This window comes from Erythrolamprus reginae, chromosome 2 (assembly GCF_031021105.1).
Source record: "Erythrolamprus reginae isolate rEryReg1 chromosome 2, rEryReg1.hap1, whole genome shotgun sequence".
Taxonomy (NCBI): Eukaryota; Metazoa; Chordata; class Lepidosauria; order Squamata; family Dipsadidae; genus Erythrolamprus; species Erythrolamprus reginae.
Window position 1 is genome coordinate 281,266,285 of NC_091951.1, and position 19,743 is coordinate 281,286,027.

Genomic DNA, 19,743 nt, shown 5'->3' on the forward strand with positions numbered 1-19,743 from the left:
GATTACGTAGAAAAATAGGGAGTGTAGAAAAAACTTCATTCTTTCTTTTGTGCAAGTTTCATTGTGTTCAATAAATAATTGTTGGGGGGGGGAAATGTGGCACATTAACTTAAACATAGGGATTGACGGCAGAAAAAGACTTCATGGTTCATCTAGTCTGCACTTATACTATTTTCTGTATTTTACCTTAGGATGGATATATGTTAATCCCAGGCATGTTTAAATTCAGTTACTGTGGATTTAGCAACCACATGTGCTGGAAGTTTGTTCCAAGCATCTACTACTCAGTAAAATAATATTTTCTCATGTTGCTTCTGATCTTTCCCCCAACTAACCTCAGATTGTGCCCCCTTCTTCTTGTGTTCATTTTCCTATTAAAAACACTTCCCTCCCAAACCTTATTTAACCCTTTAACACAATTTTTTCACAACAATTTATTCCCATCTCATGTAATATAGGGGAGACCTTTGTTTTCTAATTGTATAATTTTTTCACACTTTTTAGACATTTCATGATGAAGCTCTATCTGTGCATTTTGGCCCTAAGTTTCGGGGTCTCCTTTGCTGCTCCAGGTTCAGATCCTGTTTTAGACGATCACTGGTTGAACTGGGAAACATGGCACAGCAAGAAGTATCATGAGGTGAACTTCTTTTAGGACTCCAAGAGCATAATTTCTTTGGTAAACAAGGTATGAAAAACATGTCTTTCCTGCAAAAAGAGCCAAGCATGAGAAATATTAGGCACTGTTACAAATACATTTTTTATAAAATGTGGTGATTTGGTGTTGATTATCAAAATGTGGTTTGAGATCCTTATAGTTTTGAAGCAAAGTTTCTGCAGTAACTTAAATTGATCAATGGGTTCCCCTTTTAGAATAGAACATTAGAGATATAAAAGTAAAAGAACAGCAGCTTGATCGGATGTCATTTCCAAATTAAATTGAGACTTGCACTTCTCTTGTTGCTCCAGGTTTAGATCCTGTTTTAGACGATCAGTGGTTGGACTGGGAAACATGGCACAGCAAGAAGTATCATGAGGTGAGCCTCTTCTAGGACTGCAAGAGCATGATTGATTGATTGATTGATTGATTGATTGATTGATTGATTGGATTGATATGCCGCCCTTCTCCGAGGATTTCTTTGGTAATTGACAAGGTATGAAACAAAGTCCTCTCCAGGAGCCTCCACGACACCAAAGCTTCTTTCCCCCCACTCCCCTCACCCCCACCCCAGTCACGAGCCAGCATCCCCCACCTCATCCCCCCCCCACCGTCCCCAACAGGTCTGAGTTGCCTCAGGGGCATCACGGGATCGGCAGTCACGCTTTTTCGCGGATTAGTCCTGGCTCCGCCCCTCGGGCTTTCGGTAGCCAATCCGAGGGCCAGAAGGGGGCCGGGCCGCTCCGGGCTGTGGAGGCTTTAGAGCGAAGCCCCCCCGGCCCGGAGACAGACCGGCAAAGCGGGCGAAGAAGAGGGGCTCTCGTCTCGGTCGCTGTTACAGGTAAGGGGGGGACCGGGAGGCTGCGAGGGGTCGGCGGGGAAGGGAAGAGAGCCAGAGATGACCGCCACCTTCCATTCGGCAGCGCCTTCGGAATTCTGGGTCCCGACAGCGGAATTGGCGGGGGTATGAGATCCGGGGGTGCCGGTACTGTCGGTCTCTTTTTTTCCTTTTAAACGCCCTGGGGATCTTTTAAGGGAGCTCGGACTGGCGTTTGTCCGAAATAGCGTCGGAACTCCCGCTTGAGCGGGGTGTTGTGTGTGGTGGTGGGGGGTTAGTGTTTCCCAACCCTGGCAACTTGAAGATATTTGGACTTCAACTCCCAGAATTCCCTTGTGGGAGTTGAAGTCCAAATATCTTCAAGTTGCCAAGGTTGGGAAACACTAGATGACCTACATCTCATCTATCTATCAGATCTGACCTTCCATCTCATCTGATCTAAATCAGCCAAGCCGGCTGGGTGATTTTGGGGGTTATTCTCTCTCTCTCTTTCTGTCGGGTTGTTTATAAAAAGAAGGGGGGTGGAGAGACGATCTATATGTTCTATCCATCGCTTAGAAGCTGGGAAGATGCGCCTGGTTTCCAGCGAAGTCAAATATTTTGGGAGAACCTGGTGGATCTTCGATTGGATAAAGCTCTGTGTGTGTGTGTGTGTGTGTGTGTGTGTGTGTGTGTGTGTGTGTGTGTTTATATGTAAGTGTTTTTTCAATTGTACGAAAGCTTTTCCATTTCATGTAATGGAACTCGCCAGGAAGGCTGAAACAATATTTACCCTTTAGGCTTTTCTTTCCCACCTCCATTGCAAATAAAAAATAAAAAAGCCTCCAATCGCCTCTCAAGCCTTGCTAGCGGAGGAGACCGTCGTGCGAAAACCTCCTTTGGGACCGCTTCCAACTTCTTTGCTTCCTCACCGAGGGCAACGAGGGCGCGCCTGCTTGTTTTTGGGTCGCTGTTTATGAAAGCTGAGAGAGAGAGACACTGGCGTGAATCCCGGGCGTAGAGGAATGTGCCTGGTCCTCCGTCGACCTCGGCTCTTATTTTTTATTTTTGGCGACTCCCTTCACCATTTTGCCTCCCCCCCCTCACCGGCTTGGCCTTGCTTCCCGTTTTTTTTCCATTAGAAAAAGACCCTCCCCGTGGGCTTGGACCGGTTCCACCACCACTTCCCTCCCACCACCACCAAACAAGTAGCTTGCATATCCCGGGCCTTCTTTCCATCTCTGTCTCTCGCCTTGCCTGGCGGCGCTTGGAAAGGTGGGGGGGAGGGCTCGGGTATCTGTTTACTGGAGACGGGTCACGTGTCCGCAAGCGCCCCCCTCCCCTCCAGTCCCAGGGGGAGGGGGAAGAGGAGGCCGCGCATCTCCGTCCCCTTCCCCCCCGCCGCCTGGAAATCAGGACAGCGGAAGTGATTCCCAGCGTAGGGCAGGATGAGTCACGTATGAATGCCCTTAAATGAGGACTCCTCGCTCTCGTCCTTCACCCCCCCAAAAAAGGGGTTGCGTATCATATCTTTATTTTATTTGTTTTGACCAATACACAATGATACACAATGAAGGTTATAGAGGATATATACGAGTAGAATGTATCAAAGAGAGTATAGAAGAGGAAAATATAGGAGTAAATATAACTAGAGAGAATAGCAGAAGAGATATAAGAGATATAATGGATAGAAGAGGAGATATAGGGGAGACTATAGGACAGGGGATGTACTATAAGGGCAATTGGGGCAATTTGCTACAAGGTTTCCTCCCTCTCTGTCTTCCCCCACTGGTAGCAAGAAGGGAGGGAGCAAGATCCCTCTGGTCAACGCAGGGGCAAGCAAAGTTGGCTCTTCTAGGACTTGTGGACTCCAACTCCCAGAATTCCTGAGCCAATCAATGCTAGCTCAGGAATTCTGGACACGTGTCCTAGAAGAGCCAACTTTGCCTGCCCTGGCTCTGGTGGGAAAGGGGGAAGGAGCCAAAAAAGGCTGGACAAATAATCTAGTTGAAGGAGGGGTCTTCGAAGTTGGCAAATTTTAAGACTTTGTGGACTTCAACTCCTAGGATTCTCCAGCCAGCTGTGGCTCACCTCAGGGGGATGTTGTTTGTTTTCTACTTCAGTCAGTCAGTCAGACAAATCAAACAGTGCTAATTGATTATCGGTCGACCTGTATACTTGTCCCAACTAGATCAGAGGTCTAGTTAAGACTTGTGGACTGCAACTCCTAGGATTCTCCAGCCAGCATAGCTTCCTGTGAGCTTCAACTCCCAGAATTCTTCATCCAGCCTGGCTCACCTCAGGGGAATGTTGTTTGTTTTCTACTTCCTAATCAACAGTCTCCGGTCCAAGCATTAACCAGATTCGACTCTGCTTAAGCTCTTCAAGATAGGCAATGATGATCCACTAAATAACAGGGATATTTCAGTAGCAAACTCTTGCTCTTTTTTCAGAGCAATACTGTAACTTCAAGTGGGGCTGTAGTAGGAGGTCAGAATTTTCTTTCCCTTACACCAACATGGGAGTGGGATACTACACTTTCTGCCCAATAAGAAAAGGGTATTGTTAGTTGTATCTTTAGAGCTATCCATATCTTTGGCAATAGCAATAGTACTTATTATTATTATTACTATTATTATTATTATTATTATTATTATTATTAATTGGATTTGTATGCCGCCCCTCTCCGTAGACTCGGGGCGGCTAACAACAGTAATAAAAAACATCATATAAATCCAATACTTACACTTATTTACCGCTTCACAGTGCTTTTCAGCCCCATCTAAGCAGTTTACAGAGTCAGCTTATTGCCCCCAACAATTTGGATCCTCATTTTACCCACCTCAGAAGGATGGAAGGCTGAGTCAACCTTGAGCCTGTTGAGATTTGAACTGGTGAACTACACCCAGCAGTCAGCCGTAGCAGCTTGTAGTACTGCACTCTAGCCACTGCACTACCAAGGCTTAGAGTCTTGGCTTGGAAACCTAGGTTGAGTGTGTGTAACAATAGAACTGAATGAATAGAGAGAGAACATGTTTTCCGAACGCCATCACTCTACTAAACAAATAATTCCCTCAACACTGTCAGACTTTCTACTAAATCTGCACTTCTATTCTACTAGTTTTTCTCATCATTCCTTTCACCCATTTCCTCCCATGTTGACTCTATGACTGTAACTTGTTGCTTATATCCTAATATTTTTATTAATATTGCTTCTTCGTTGCTTATTTGACCCCTATGACAATCATTAAGTGTTGTACCATATGATTCTTGACAAATGTATATTTTATTTTATGTACGCTGAGAGCATATGCACCAAGACAAATTCCTTGTGTGTCCAATCACACTTGGCCAATAAAAATTATATTATATTATATAGTTATTTAAATAACCGGGCTAAGAAATACAATAAACCTGCTTCCTCTCCCTCTTTATTTGCTACTGAAGTATCCCTGTTCTTTAGTGGGTCATTATCCATCTTGAAGAGCTAATCAGAGTCAAATCAGATTAATGCTTGGATGCTTGATTAGGGAAGTATAAGACAAACAGCATCCCTGAAGTGAGCCAGTCTGGCTGGAGAATTCTGGGAGTTGGAGTCCACAAGTCTTAAAGTTGCCAACTTTGAAGACCTCTGATCTAGTTGGGACAGGTATACAGGTTGACGGATAATCTATTAGCATTGTTTGATTGACTGAAGTGAAGGATCAGCGTTAGCAGTGTATGATGGGTGGTTGCCTGAATCACCTTAGTTTCCAAGTCCCGTTCTAATATTTTAGTTCTCCTTTTTCCATCTCCCACCTCTTTCCAATGTTAACAAGCGAAGTATTACATCTCTTGCAAATCAGGAGGAAGAGGAAACAGGTTAATTGTATTTCTTAGTCTGGACCAGGGTATCTACGAGACCGCCTTCTGCTGCACGAATCCCAGCGACCGGTTAGGTCCCACAGACTGGGCCTTCTCTGGGTCCCGTCAACAAAACAATGTCATTTGGCGGGGCCCAGGGGAAGAGCCTTCTCTGTGGTGGCCCCGACCCTCTGGAATCAACTCCCCCCCCGGAGATTAGAATTGCCCCCACCCTCCTCGCCTTTCGCAAGCTCCTAAAAACCCACCTCTGCCATCAGGCATGGGGGAATTGAGATATTCATTCCCCCTAAGCATTTACAATTTATGCATGGTATGATTGTTTGTATGTATGTTTGGTTTTAGAATTAAGGGTTTTTTAGCTGTTTTGTATTGGATTTACATGTTGTTTTTATTCTGTTGTTAGCCGCCCCGAGTCTGCGGAGAGGGGCGGCATATAAATCCAATAAATAATAATAATATTAATATTTAAATAACCATATCAAAGCACGTTTTCCCTCTGTTCATTCAGCTCTTTTGCTACATACACTCATCCTAGGTTTCAAAGCCAAGACTCAAAAGATACAGTAGCACTAAAGATACAGCTAACAATGCACTTTTCTTATTATGCAGAAAATACTGTAGTCCACTCCATGTTGGTGCAAGGAAAAGAAAATTGTAACCTATAACTACAGCCCCACTTGAAGTTTTTGCTCTGAAAAAGTGCAAGATTTTTCTATTGAAATAACCCTGTTCTTTAGTGGATCTTTACCTATCTTGAAGAGCTAAGCAGAGTCAAATGAAGTTAATGCTTGGATGGAGGACTGTTGATTAAGGAAGTAGAAAACAAACAACACCCCCCTGTTCTGAAAATCTGAATATGAAAATATGCTGGCTCTGTTAAAGAGTGCTATTGCTAACATGTTGTAAGCCGCCCTGACTCTAAGGAGAAGAGCAGCATAAAATTGAATAAATAAATTGAATTGAATAAAATCCCTCCAGAATTGGTTCTGCCAATTAGATCTGAGGTTATTAACATTTCCTCACCTATTGTTCCTTTTTTTAGCTTTGTTTCTATGGTTTCAACACTTTCTAACAATTGTTATTTATATTAATTATTGTTTTTTTTAACACATTATTGAACACACCCGAGAGCCGTTTGTTTTGTGACATGGGTGGCTATATGAACTTGGGGGATGGGGGAAACAAACCAGAAGAAAGTACAGAGTTCCCTCGATTTTCGCGGGTTCGAACTTCGCGAAAAGTCTATACCACGGTTTTTCAGAAATATTAATTAAAAAATAATTCGCGGTTTCCCCCCCTATACCACGTTTTTTTCTGCCCAATGACGTCATATGTCATTGCCAAACATTTGTCCACCTTTAATAAATATTTTTTTAATAAACTTTAATAAATAAACATGGTGAGTAATAATCTAAATGGTTACTAAGGGAATGGGAAATCGCAATTTAGTGTTAAGGGAAGGCTTTTGATACTGTTCATAGCCAAAAATAGTGTATTTACTTCCGCATCTCTTCTTCGCGGAAATTCAACTTTCGTGGGCGGTCTCGTAACGCATCCCCCGCGAAAAGTGAGGGAACACCGTATGGGCAAATCACTTCTATTTTGTTGGCAAAACACCTCCACATGGATGTGTCCTATAAGCCATAAGAATCAAGCCACGCCTGAGAGAGATTTTATCTTTACTTTACTTACATGAAATGGCAATTGTGAGGAATTTAAGGTGGGTCACTTCCCTGATCCACTTTTATTCCATGAATAAAAAATGTCATTTGACTCTGCCTCACTTTGATCTCTCTGTGTGGCAATGATCTTCCACAGCAACTTTCTTATAGAGTAGCTGCAAGGATAACAATTTGGATCCCTCCCCTCCGAACATACCTTTCAACACTTTGAGAAAAAGCTCATACAATTGCAACAGTGAGTGTATCATTTTGACTAGGTATGCATTAATAGTACTTCAGCTAACCGTGATTCATCGTTGAGGATTTTTTAAATATAGTTTTCTTGTTTATTATTGCCACTCAAGTCATAGCAATGCATCATGATAGGTGTTGCATGAGAATTAAAACTAGTCAATAAACAAGTTGCCTTACGTATTGCCTCCTTAATTTTTTGTTGTTGTCAAATTGCAAAGTAGTTAACATAAAATCAAATTGCTGATGGGATGGGAGCCAGAAGCATTTCAACTAAATTTTCATAGTCATTGTTTGCTTTCACATTCATGAGTGCAGGCAGCAGCTCCTTAACACAGCGGCTGTGTTCACAAACTATATGCTGGCACAAATTAATGTCTGCCTGGTTTTTGTCTCTATCAGGTCGATGGAAGAGAGTTTGTATGTTTATTCTCATCTCATGTAATATAGGGGAATGTAGGGGAGATCTTCATTTTCTAATTGCACATTTTTTCCACACTTTTTAGACATTTCACGATGAAGCTGTATCTGTGCATTTTGGCCCTAAGTTTCGGAGTCTCCTTTGCTGCTCCAGGTTTAGATCCTGTTTTAGACGATCACTGGTTGAGCTGGAAAACATGGCACAGCAAGAAGTATCATGAGGTGAGCCTCTTCTAGGACTCCAAGAGCATGATTTATTTCAGTGTTTCCCAACCTTGGCAACTTGAAGATATCTGGACTTCAATTCCCAGAATTCCCCAGCCAGCAAATGCTGGCTGGGGACTTCTGGGAGTTGAAGTCCAGATATCTTCAAGTTATATTATTATTATTATTATTATTATTATTATTATTATTATTATTATTATTATTATTATATTTGTATGCCGCCCCTCTCCGTAGACTTGGGGCCAAGGTTGGGAAGCACTGATTTATTTGGTAATTGACAAAACATGTCTTTCCTGCAAAAAGAGTCAAGCATTGGAAAATATTTGGCACTGTTACAAATACTTTTAAAAAAAATAAATTGTGATTTGGTGTCTGGGCTAAATTATCAAAATGTGGTTTGAGATAATTACAGTTTTGAAGCAAAGTTTCTGCAATAATTTAAATTGATAAACGGATTCCCCTTTTAGAAACAGAATAGAATATTAGAGATATAAAAGAACAGAAGCTTGATTTGATGTAATTTCCAAATTAGATGAATACTTGCACTTACTAGAAATTCCTAGTAATAAAATGCTGCATATATTGTTCCTCATTCATAGAAGGAAGAAGGCTGGAGGAGGATGATCTGGGAGAAGAATCTGAAAATGATTGAATTGCACAACCTGGACCACAGTTTAGGCAAACACAGTTACAGACTAGGAATGAATCATTTTGGAGACATGGTATGTATGGGCAAAATTGCAAGGCTATTTTTCTTGAGTAAATTGTTGGCATGTTACGCTGACAAATCTCCTTTTTCTTCAGACTAATGAAGAATTTAGGCAAGTGATGAATGGTTTTAAACAATCTCGGACTCAAAGGAAATATAAAGGGTCACAATTTCTTGAACCAAACTACTTGGAGGTTCCAAAATCGGTTGACTGGAGGGAGAAGGGTTACGTAACACCAGTAAAGGATCAGGTATGTGATTTCCTTATTTTAATCGCCTTAAGGTAATTAAAGTAAACTTTATGATAGCCCTTGGAAATATTATTCTGAACAGATGTTCTACACCTAGAAGAGTAGTGAGACCAGTTCTGCTAGAGAACATATAACAATTGGAAATGTGTTATGGTAAAGATGACAGTGCAGAGGTATATAATGATAATGTAGGCAACTCAGATAGAAAAATATTTTTCCTTTTTTTTCACATTGTGATATGATGCAAAGAAGTATTTGAACAATAAAGAGTTCTGTGGAATTGCTTATGGTAATGTCCACCAGTGTAAACAATTTTTAAAATGGACTGGTCAATATACAGTATGGACGTTTAAGCTTTGGGTGACTTTTAGTCATGATAGCCGTATAATCAATACCTCCTGACTCATAGGCATTGTATCTAAAATGCAAACTGCTAGGGTGCGACCATGGGACCTATCGCAGTCCCACCTATGTTGACAAGCTTCAGGAAGTCATCTGGAATAGCAGGATGAAGACAAAAAAGATTCATTTAGACAGATCATCGGCCTGAGCCAGCAGAAGTTAAGCCAAATGCTTTTCAGCAGCACTGGTTAAAAGTCAAGTTGCTTGTGCCAAGATCCCAAAGTACTACGTACTTCACAAGGATGTTAACACTTCATGAGTTGTAGCATGTGTAGGCTTTCCCACCCTTTCTAAAATAAGAATCATCGAAGTGTTTGCTCATTCAGTCTTGCCTCTGAGAAGGGAGAAACTAGTGGTGTTTTTTTTTTCTCATGATGTCTTACTCAGACTGTGTAGTCTTACTCAGTCAGGAAATGAAAACATTGACTCTAAAAAAACTGCTAGCTAATTTGCTGAATATGCACTTTTATAATTTTGTTACTTACAAAGCTGACGTGGGTCTTTGTGTGGCTCCTGTGATCAAAGTTAAAGGCTAGAATCACACCAAACTCTAATATAAGGCTAATTACCCAATACCAAGATTGTCACAGTGCATTGAACCATAAAATTCTTCTGACTGGGTTGCTAATGTACTAAGCCATACCAGAATCTGGTATGAATCCACCATTACAGAAAGTAGACAGGGGATGGGAGTCCAGAAGTTGAAATAGCAAGAGATTTAATAGTTGCATGCAATAAAGAATAATTGATAAGCAAAAATAATGGAGGCAATATTTGGAAGATGGGAGATATTGTAGAGATAAGGCAAAGCTCAAACTGAACCAAGAGAACAAGAACTAGGAGACAACTTTTTACTAAAGCAACAAGTTACAATAAATGTTTAATTTTTAAAATAAATGAATGAATGAATAAATGAATAAATAAATAAATGTTCCATTTCACTTCAGGGTCAATGTGGATCTTGCTGGGCATTCAGTGCAACTGGTTCTCTTGAAGGACAACACTTCCGCAAAACTGGCAAGCTGGTCTCTTTGAGTGAGCAAAACCTGGTTGACTGTTCTGGGCCAGAAGGAAACCAGGGCTGTAATGGAGGACTCATGGACCAGGCTTTCCAGTACATCAAGGATAACAATGGCATTGACTCTGAGGAATCGTATCCATACACTGCAAAGGTAAAAACTCACCTTGAATCAAGTTATGTCCCTTTGTTTAAGTCATTGATCAAGAAAATGAAAGAAAGACCACATTTGGAATACTGTGTTCAGTTCTGGAGACCTCACCTACAGAAAGATATTGACAAAATTGAACAGGTCCAAAGACGGGCTACAAGAATGGTGGAAGGTCTTAAGCATAAAACGTATCAGGAAAGACTTAATGAACTCAATCTGTATAGTCTGGAGGACAGAAGGAAAAGGAGGGACATGATCGAAACATTTAAATATGTTAAAGGGTTAAATAAGGTCCAGGAGGGAAGTGTTTTTAGGAAAGTGAACACAAGAACAAGGGAACACAATCTGGGGTTAGTTGGGGGAAAGATCAAAAGCAACATGAGAAAATATTATTTTACTGAAAGAGTAGTAGATCCTTGGAACAAACTTCCAGCAGACGTGGTTGGTAAATCCACAGGAACTGAATTTAAATATGCCTGGGATAAACATATATCCACCCTAAGATAAAATACAGAAAATAGTATAAGGGCAGACTAGATGGATCATGAGGTCTTTTTCTGCCGTCAGTCTTCTATGTTTCTATGTTTCAGAACCAGGATTATATCTGTTCATCTTGACTTATATATTTTAGTTGACTCTATTGTCGTTGCACCTCGCAGAACGAAATTAAATGCCATCTCCAGTGAACATCATGGATAAGAAAACTAAAAATAAAACAAAAACACATCCTTCACATTGAATTGAAAACCCTGATACTGCATTAATATCACACTATAGTACAGTGCAGTAAGTTAAAATACACTCTATAGTGCAGCGGTAGAAAGTCACCAGCAATTTTTCATTCAATTGTTGTTTCCTGAGAAGTCTCAGGTAGGTTTCCTTTAGTCAAATTCACTTGTCAGATTTATTTGGCCTGAGAACATAATTCCCAAATTAATGACAAAGGTCCTTTCATTCAAGGAGTGCCCTTTCAGGGAGCCTTCTTAATCATTGTTCCCCGTTTCTGAGGATGGTATTCTAGCAGGTAGCAATAGGATTTAAGCTTATATACTGCTTCCTAGTGCTATACATGCATCTCTAAGCAGTTTACATAGTCAGCATATTGCCCCCCAAAATCATTTAATTAACCTCAGAAGAATGGAAGGCTGAGTCAACCTTAGTAGTCAGAACTGCTGGCAGTGAGCAAAGTTACCCTGCAATATTGTGTTCTACCACTGTGTCACCACAGCTCCTGAAATAATCCCACCTTAGCCATGATAGATGGCAAGGTGACTTTGGGACATTCGCAGCCTACCTCACAATGTTGTTATGGGGAAAATAGGAGGAGGAATTGCCATGTTACATCACTTACAAAGTAATAAAGATGGAATAAAGAAAATCAGTAATACATCAGTAAGAATTTTACAGAATATTTAAATTATGAAAGGAAGATTTGTATAGTAATGATTATCATAGTTTTAGAGACTGCTATACTCCCACATTTTTTTTCTTTTTCACCAAACTTACATAAACATCCATATATATAGATCATAATTTCAAAAATCCATAGTTATAGATTTCTATCGAAAATGCCATATATGTATTCCTTAATTTGCTCCTTTTATACTTTCCTTCCACTCCCCTCCCGCTCCGAGTCTTCGGAGACGGGCAGCATACAAATCTAATAAATTATTATTATTATTATTATTATTATTATTATTATTATTATTATTATTTCTCCCTCTCTTCGCTCTACCTTCTTTCTCCTCCCTCTTTCTTTTCTACTTCCCTAACTCCCACAATTTCCTAACAGATTTACACATAAATCATCACATAACTTCGTTGGTTGATTCTTTCCTAGTCATCCACACAAAGATAGATTGGAAACAGTTATTAAATCGGTTGATACAGTAGTAACTCCTTTTAAGTTAGACATATAACTTGTTTTTCTACTTGGTTTGGAAATTAGAAACATTTGGTAAAACTGTAATGTTCCAGGAAGTTTACATTGTGATACAATCAGTTCATCTTACTCATGAAAAGAAAATAATTACCTCAAAATCTTTCTGGCTATTTCAAATTCATAATGGAAAATTAAGACAGGGCTATATTTATAAATGAACTAATTTATATGTATATTTCCTGTAGTCTTAGTTTTACTGCTTTTCACTGTAATTTACATTGCATGCAGTATGAGAATGACCAGAAAGAAATGAGACTCCACAGCATCATACGATGATAGGGTATTAATATCTGCAGATGAACTAAGATAGTAGTTATATCTTGTTCTTTTCATGTTAAAAATAAATGGCTGGCCAAATTAGAATCCTTGCATTCAGGGTAAGAAAAGACAAAATATTCTTTAGTCCTTTGAATCTTTGATTCACTCCCTCACAACCATGCATATTGAGAGTGGGTGTAGAGAGAAACAGTTCATTTTTTCAATTATTGCATGTTGAGCCAAAAGCAAAAGTTGATCCTTGGTTCATTTTCAATCTGGATGCTGTTTCAGGCCTTTGATTGAATAGATCAGACCCTGGATTATGGTTAATGTCCGAGCCTTGAATAAAGGTTAGGCTTTGGCCTATATTCAGATTGCTACATGACTTTGGATATTTAGATATTTCGTATGAGCAGGTCAGAAATGAAATAAACATATACTTTTCTTCTGAATGAGATGAGGGTAAAAACACTTGATTTTAAACTCTTTCAAATTCAAAAGTCCTCTTTTTACATTTGAAAACAACCCCATCTATTTAAATCATTCTGGTTCGAGCAGTTTCCCTTGAGTGAAATAACTGCTTTAAACTTGAAATATAAAATTTGCTTCACTTTGTTTTGTTACACCCCAGATCTGTTGTTCTCTGTAGGTAAAATAGCTTGAAAGATTGCAATGTTTGCAATTTTTATAACCTTTTTCTTCTGGACATTTTGTGCACATCTGTTTTGTTTGTTTTATAGCAGAATTAGTTAACCCCTTGCAAAATGGAGCTTAGCTCTTAATCTCTGTGCTGTGTTTTTTTTTTCTTTTAAGGATGATGAAGATTGCTTGTATAAGCCTGAATACAACTCTGCTAATGATACTGGCTTTGTGGACATCCCTGAAGGACGGGAAAGAGCTTTGATGAAGGCAGTGGCTGCAGTAGGACCGGTCTCTGTGGCTATTGATGCAAGCCACTCCTCTTTCCAGTTCTATGAATCTGGTGAGGATTTGTGAAAGCAAAATGTTTTTGACTGAATTTATCCCACTGCCTAAGATGCACTGGTTAAAAAATTCCCATTCGTATTGACTATCATTGTCACTATTACTTGGAGTTGTGGCCCTACAGTTCAGAAAAGCTTAAGTTTGGGACTATGGAAGAAAGTGTTGGAGGTATGCGTGAAATTGGAAACAACTGAGAAGGTCCCAGAGTATAGCCCCCAATTCATTTGATATAGGAGCAAAATACGCACACACAACCATGCATGCCTCAACTCAGGCATGAATTATCTAAAAGCAGCCGTTCTTTGTACTGAGTAGTTCATGCATTGTGCGTCTATTGTAACTACTGTGAATAATTGCCAATTATCTTAGGAGTAACACTAGCATATCTGAGTTCAGAACATTCTCCAGTTTGCTTTTTTCTTAATGAAAAAGCATCGCCACACCCCATAATTCGCTTGACACTAACTATTGAGGAATCCATTCAAATTGGTTTGGATTTCTTACTAACTCTTACTTGTGGGAAGAGTGGAGAAGATCATTAGCACCTTGTTAAGGCTTGGGGAGAAAAGCTACATTCGGAGTATAAGATACATCTGAATTTTCAGCCTCTTTTGGGGTGGGACAAGGTGTGTCTTATACTCTGAAAAATACAATATACCACTTGGAGATTGGACTGCAAGATAGCCTACTAGAACATATATCTTGTCAATCTTGGTCCATACCAATGGAAACTGCAGTTGATTGTTTCCAAATGTAAAATAATGCACTTGGGGAAAAGGAATCCTCAATCTGAGTATTGCATTGGCAGTTCTGTGTTAGCAAAAACTTCAGAAGAAAAGGATTTAGGGGTAGTGATTTCTGACAGTCTCAAAATGGGTGAACAGTGCAGTCAGGCGGTAGGGAAAGCAAGTAGGATGCTTGGATGCATAGCTAGAGGTATAACAAGCAGGAAGAGGGAGATTATGATCCCGCTATATAGAGCATTGGTGAGACCACATTTTGAATACTGTGTTCAGTTCTGGAGACCTCACCTACAAAAAGATATTGACAAAATTGAATGGGTCCAAAGACGGGCTACAAGAATGGTGGAAGGTCTTAAGCATAAAACGTATCAGGAAAGACTTAATGAACTCAATCTGTATAGTCTGGAGGACAGAAGGAAAAGGGGGGCCATGATCGAAACATTTAAATATGTTAAAGGGTTAAATAAGGTCCAGGAGGGAAGTGTTTTTAATAGGAAAGTGAACACAAGAACAAGGGGACACAATCTGAAGTTAGTTGGGGGAAAGATCAAAAGCAACACGAGAAAATATTATGTTACTAAAAGAGTAGTAGATCCTTGGAACAAACTTCCAGCAGACGTGGTAGATAAATCCACAGTAACTGGAATAAACATATATTCATCCTAAGATGAAATACAGAAAATAGTATAAGGGCAGAATAGATGAACCATGAGGTCTTTTTCTGCCGTCAGACTTCTATGTTTCTATACACCTAATGGCATTAGATATGTCAAGCTAAGTCAAAACTGAAGATCCTTAATCGCTTAGTGTGAACCTAATTTCTAGAGAAGCTATTGATTTTTGGAAGCTAACCAACTATTCTAATTCTAGGTGTTTACTATGAACCACAGTGCAATAGTGAAGAGCTGGATCATGGTGTTCTTGTTGTTGGCTATGGCCATGAAGGTACAGATGACGCTGACGACGCAAACAGGAAGAAATATTGGATAGTTAAAAACAGGTATGCTTAAAATATTTAGGAGGGGTTTTTTCCTCCACAAATTTTCTCTTCAATTCCCTCTTTCAAATGCAGGGCTTACTAACAGGAAGGTAGTCCTCAGCTAATCATATTTGGGAAATCTGTTGCTAAGTGACAGGACTACATTGATTTAGGATAGCAGTTGTGCTCATTGCATATGGTTGTTAAGCACGTCACATGACGATGACTTCACTTCCTGCCAGTTTCCCAATTGGCTTTGCTTGTTGGAAGCCAGCAGTGAAAGTTCCATATAACTATGGAATGCTGTGACCATTTAGGTCAGTGATGGGGAACCTATAGCACGGGTGCCACAGATGGCACATGGAGCCATATCTGCTGGCACACAAGCTGTTATCCTAGCTCATCTCCAATGTGCATGTGCGTGTTGATTTTCGGCTTGCTTGGAGGCTCTGGGAGGACATTTTTGGCTTCCAGAAGGTCTCCGGAGGGATGGGGGAAGGCATTTTTGCCTCTGGAGCCTGGGGAGGGCAAAATACAAGTCTACTGGGTCCACCAGAGGTTGGGAATGGGCTGTTTTAGGCCTCCAGAGGGCTTTTGGATGGGCAAGGGAGGCCTTTTTTTGCCATCCCCAGGCATTGAATGATCGGTGTGGGTACTCGGGCATGCCCGATAGCACATACATACATGCTTTTGGCACCCAAGGAAAAAAAGGTTCGCCATCACCGATTTAGGTTATGTGCAAGTTTCCAAGCACCAAATTGTGATCATATCACCATGAGAAAACTAATGGCCGCATTTTTGAGGACTGATTTTGTAAGTCCTATTCAGTGTCATTGTAACTTCGAAAGGCTGCTGAACAATTGGTCAACAAAGGGCTACCTTTCCCTTCACTCCAACCAATTGTGTAATCCTGAAAAAGTTAAGTCTGAAGGTACATTTCAAATCGGTGCTCTCCAGTTCTGCCATTATGGGTCCTGCTTGTTAGATATGGTGGAAATTGTAGGTCCATTCATATCTTAATGTAAATAGTTGTATAAAGTTCTGGTAATTTAACAATATAAACAATAACATTAGCTTTTAAAAAAAATCTCAACAGGTTAATGACTGCTTTGCAATGATGATGTCACACACCAAAAATATAGTTTACTTATCTAGTTCAGCCAAGTCATTTCATAACCATTTTATGTGAACTGGTTTATGGGTGAATGCAGTCATCTGAGCTAGGAACCGCATTCACATTTTTGATGTTATCTTCTTTTTAAATAACTCAAATCCACAAAGAGGTGTAGAGTGATAGTTATGGTGCTGAGCTGGGTTTTCAATCCATTGGAATGGTAGGTATGCTTCCTTGAACTTCTGATGAAGAGGCATGAGATATACATGTTATACATGAAAAAAGAGTAAGTATATAAATTGATCAGGAAATACAGTGGTACCTCTACTTAACAACTTAATTCATTCTGTGACCAGGTTCTTAAATAGAAAAGTTTGTAAGTAGAAGCAATTTTTCCCATAGGAATCGATGTAAAATCAAATAATGCGTGCAAATCCATTAGGAAAGAAATAAAAGCTCGGAATTTGGGAGGAGGAAGAAGAGGAGGACAGTCGCTGCCCAGAGTGAAGGGAGCGCTGGCAGATGTTTCTTCCCTCTCCAAGCACCCAGAGAAAGCAAAATGCTTTGTTCACTCTGGACTGCCAAAGCACCACTGAAAGGCTCCTCTGGCAGCCCAGAATAGCCTGAGATGGCCAGGATTAAAGGGGGAATGGCAGGAAACTGGACGGGCCTTCGTGCCTCTCTCAAATTTCCTTGGAAATTTTTTCGGGCTCGGGTTCTTAAGTAGAAATTGGTTCTTAAGAAGAGGAAAAAAATCTTAAACACCAAGTTCTTATCTAGAAAAGTTCTTAAGTAGAGGCGTTCTTAAGTAGAGGTACCACTGTATTTTAGTAACTATCCTCTGTAAAAGGGTGGTATGTTGGATGTATAGGCAACAGAACTGTGTAATAATGTTTGTATATTTGAATGATTTCTAAAATAATGGGGGATTTTAGATTAGATAAGTGGGTTTTATATTGGTTGGATTTAGGATTTGTATAGTATTGTTCTTTTTATATGTTGTAAGCTGCCCCGAGTCCCTGGAGAGGGCCGGCATATAGATCCAATGAATAAAATGTTACATGCACACACTATATTCCAAAAAAGAATCTTGGCACAGTAGAAAGATTCCTAACGCATACCTTGTTCTTTTTTCAGCTGGAGTGAAAAATGGGGAAACCAAGGCTATATATACATGGCTAAAGACCGAAGCAACCACTGTGGAATAGCTACAGCAGCTAGTTACCCCTTGGTATAATTGTGCAAAGAAAGGTGTCACCCAGGACAACCAGAGCCATTTTAGATTGACAGAAAGACGAACCACTGGATTAAAGGTCTCCAGCTTGTTGATCTCTCTTGGCACATTCTGGAGCCTCCAAAGTATTTTGACACCGAAGGGATTTTGAACTGACAATTGCACATGTTTTCTAATATATTAGATTGTATCAGTTTCTTCTGAGAACCAAGTTGTGATTTTAATTTTTTTTTACCTTGAAACTCTCTGATGTTTACTTGATGGCGAGAGCCTCCTTTTTTTAAAAAAAAATTTTCAATGTAAATGTTGCTTATGAGCCCAAGCTTGCAATATTGATAGCTTGCAGCCAGCTATTTTTATTTTTTAAAACTGCGACTTGCACAAAGTGTTACAGCACCTGGAAATAAATACTGAACATTTCAATACCTTTGTATGAGCTTTGAGTTTTATTTGTGCAATAAACATCTTTTTCTCTCCTCCCCCCCCCCTTTTCTTTTTCTTTTCATTTTGGGTCAGTTGAGACAGTCATTTTCTGGAGTGGTTAAATTTGTTTATTATTGGATATTATTTTTCCAAGCAAGGCCGTTTCCTGAAAAGAAGGCAATTGAAAATGTTCCCCCTTTCTCCTTTATCTCAGTAAATTCTCTCTTCTATTTGACTCATGTTTTATATACACCCACCAATATTCTATTGGGGAAAACATGAACAAAATACAAGTAGTAATATTTAGTTGTATTAGAGTTTCTTTGCTCAAGCATAGAAGAGCACTTATCAAAAATTGCCTGTCGAAAATATTATTTTATTTCAGTAAAATAATATTTTCTCAAAAGCAACGTGAGAAAATATTATTTTACTGAAAGAGTAGTAGATCCTTGGAACAAACTACCAGCAGACGTGGTTGGTAAATCCACAGTAACTGAATTTAAACATGCCTGGGATAAACATATATCCATCCTAAGATAAAATACAGAAAATTGTATAAGGGAAGAGTAGATGGATCATGAGGTCTTTTTCTGCCATCTGTCTTCTTTGTTTCTATGTGATTTCAAAAGTAGATTGGCAGGGACAAAAACAGGCAATATTTATTTATTTTATTATTTATTATTTGGGTTTCTAGGCTGCCCTTGTCTGTAGACTTGGGGCGGTTTACAAGAATATGTATGTAATTATAATACTCACACTGTGCCGTCCCTAAACAGAGAGCCAGTTTGGTGTGGTAGTTTAAAACACAGCACTAGGGGCTAGGAGATGCTGAGAACTATTCGGGTTTAGACACAAAATCCAGCTGGGTGATTTGGGGCCAGGCCCTTTCTCTTAGCCATGTCACAATATCTTACAAAATGTTGCCAAGAAAACATTACTGGTCTGTGCAGGTAGTCCTCAAGGACTCGAAGGATCAGAACAAGAACTAATTCCAATGGCAACAGCTTACAGGAAGAAAGAAAGTGTTCCCAGGGATTGAGGGTAGTTTCAATATTTGACATTGCAATCTTACACATGTCTATTTGGAAGAAATTATCAAGTCAATAGAGGGTTCTCTAAAAAAGATTTAGTTGGATGGGCTGCTGAGATTTATCCAGTAGTGAGAGAACCATATGTTCAACTTTTTAAAAGGGAATTAGTACCTCCATGTATATTTATTGTATACTGTATATCATGGGTACATGTGAGAGGGATCTTGGAGTCCTAGTGGACAACCATATAATTATTATTATTATAATAATAATAATAATAATAATAATAATAATAATAATTTGGTGCTCTTTGAACTTGGTTTGTTTACTTGCAAATGTTTCATTATCCAGGCTATTATTATTATTATTATTATTATTATTATTATTACTATTATTATTACTATTATTTTAGATTTGTATGCCACCCCTCCGAAGACTCGGGGCAGTATACAATACATATACAATAAATATGAGCCAGCAATATGCAGCAGCTGCCAAAAAAGCCAACACAGTTCTAGGCTGCATTAACAGAGGGATATAATCAAGATTATGTGAAGTGTTAATACCACTTGATAAGGCCACACTTGGACTACTGCATTCAGTTTTG

General features: G+C 39.5%; 1 protein-coding gene across 1 annotated transcript; it reads left to right on the forward strand.

Annotated features, from left to right (window-relative positions):
* The first annotated feature begins 1,287 nt into the window (after positions 1-1,287).
* On the forward strand, positions 1,288-18,107 carry CTSL (cathepsin L). The gene is made up of 8 exons (XM_070742783.1): positions 1,288-1,499; positions 7,759-7,894; positions 8,497-8,619; positions 8,702-8,857; positions 10,207-10,431; positions 13,442-13,610; positions 15,226-15,355; positions 17,586-18,107. The coding sequence occupies exons 2-8, from the start codon at positions 7,769-7,771 to the stop codon at positions 17,683-17,685; spliced, it is 1,029 nt and encodes a 342-aa protein (XP_070598884.1). The 5' UTR covers positions 1,288-1,499; positions 7,759-7,768; the 3' UTR covers positions 17,686-18,107.
* The last annotated feature ends 1,636 nt before the right edge of the window (positions 18,108-19,743 follow it).

Bases quoted from the DNA above. Each gene is read 5' to 3' on its own strand.
- CTSL (XM_070742783.1), top strand. From the start codon at position 7,769: ATGAAGCTGTATCTGTGCATTTTGGCCCTAAGTTTCGGAGTCTCCTTT. The intron at 7,895-8,496 runs GTGAGCCTCTTC...CCTCATTCATAG, and splicing joins ACAGCAAGAAGTATCATGAG to AAGGAAGAAGGCTGGAGGAG. The intron at 8,858-10,206 runs GTATGTGATTTC...ATTTCACTTCAG, and splicing joins TAACACCAGTAAAGGATCAG to GGTCAATGTGGATCTTGCTG.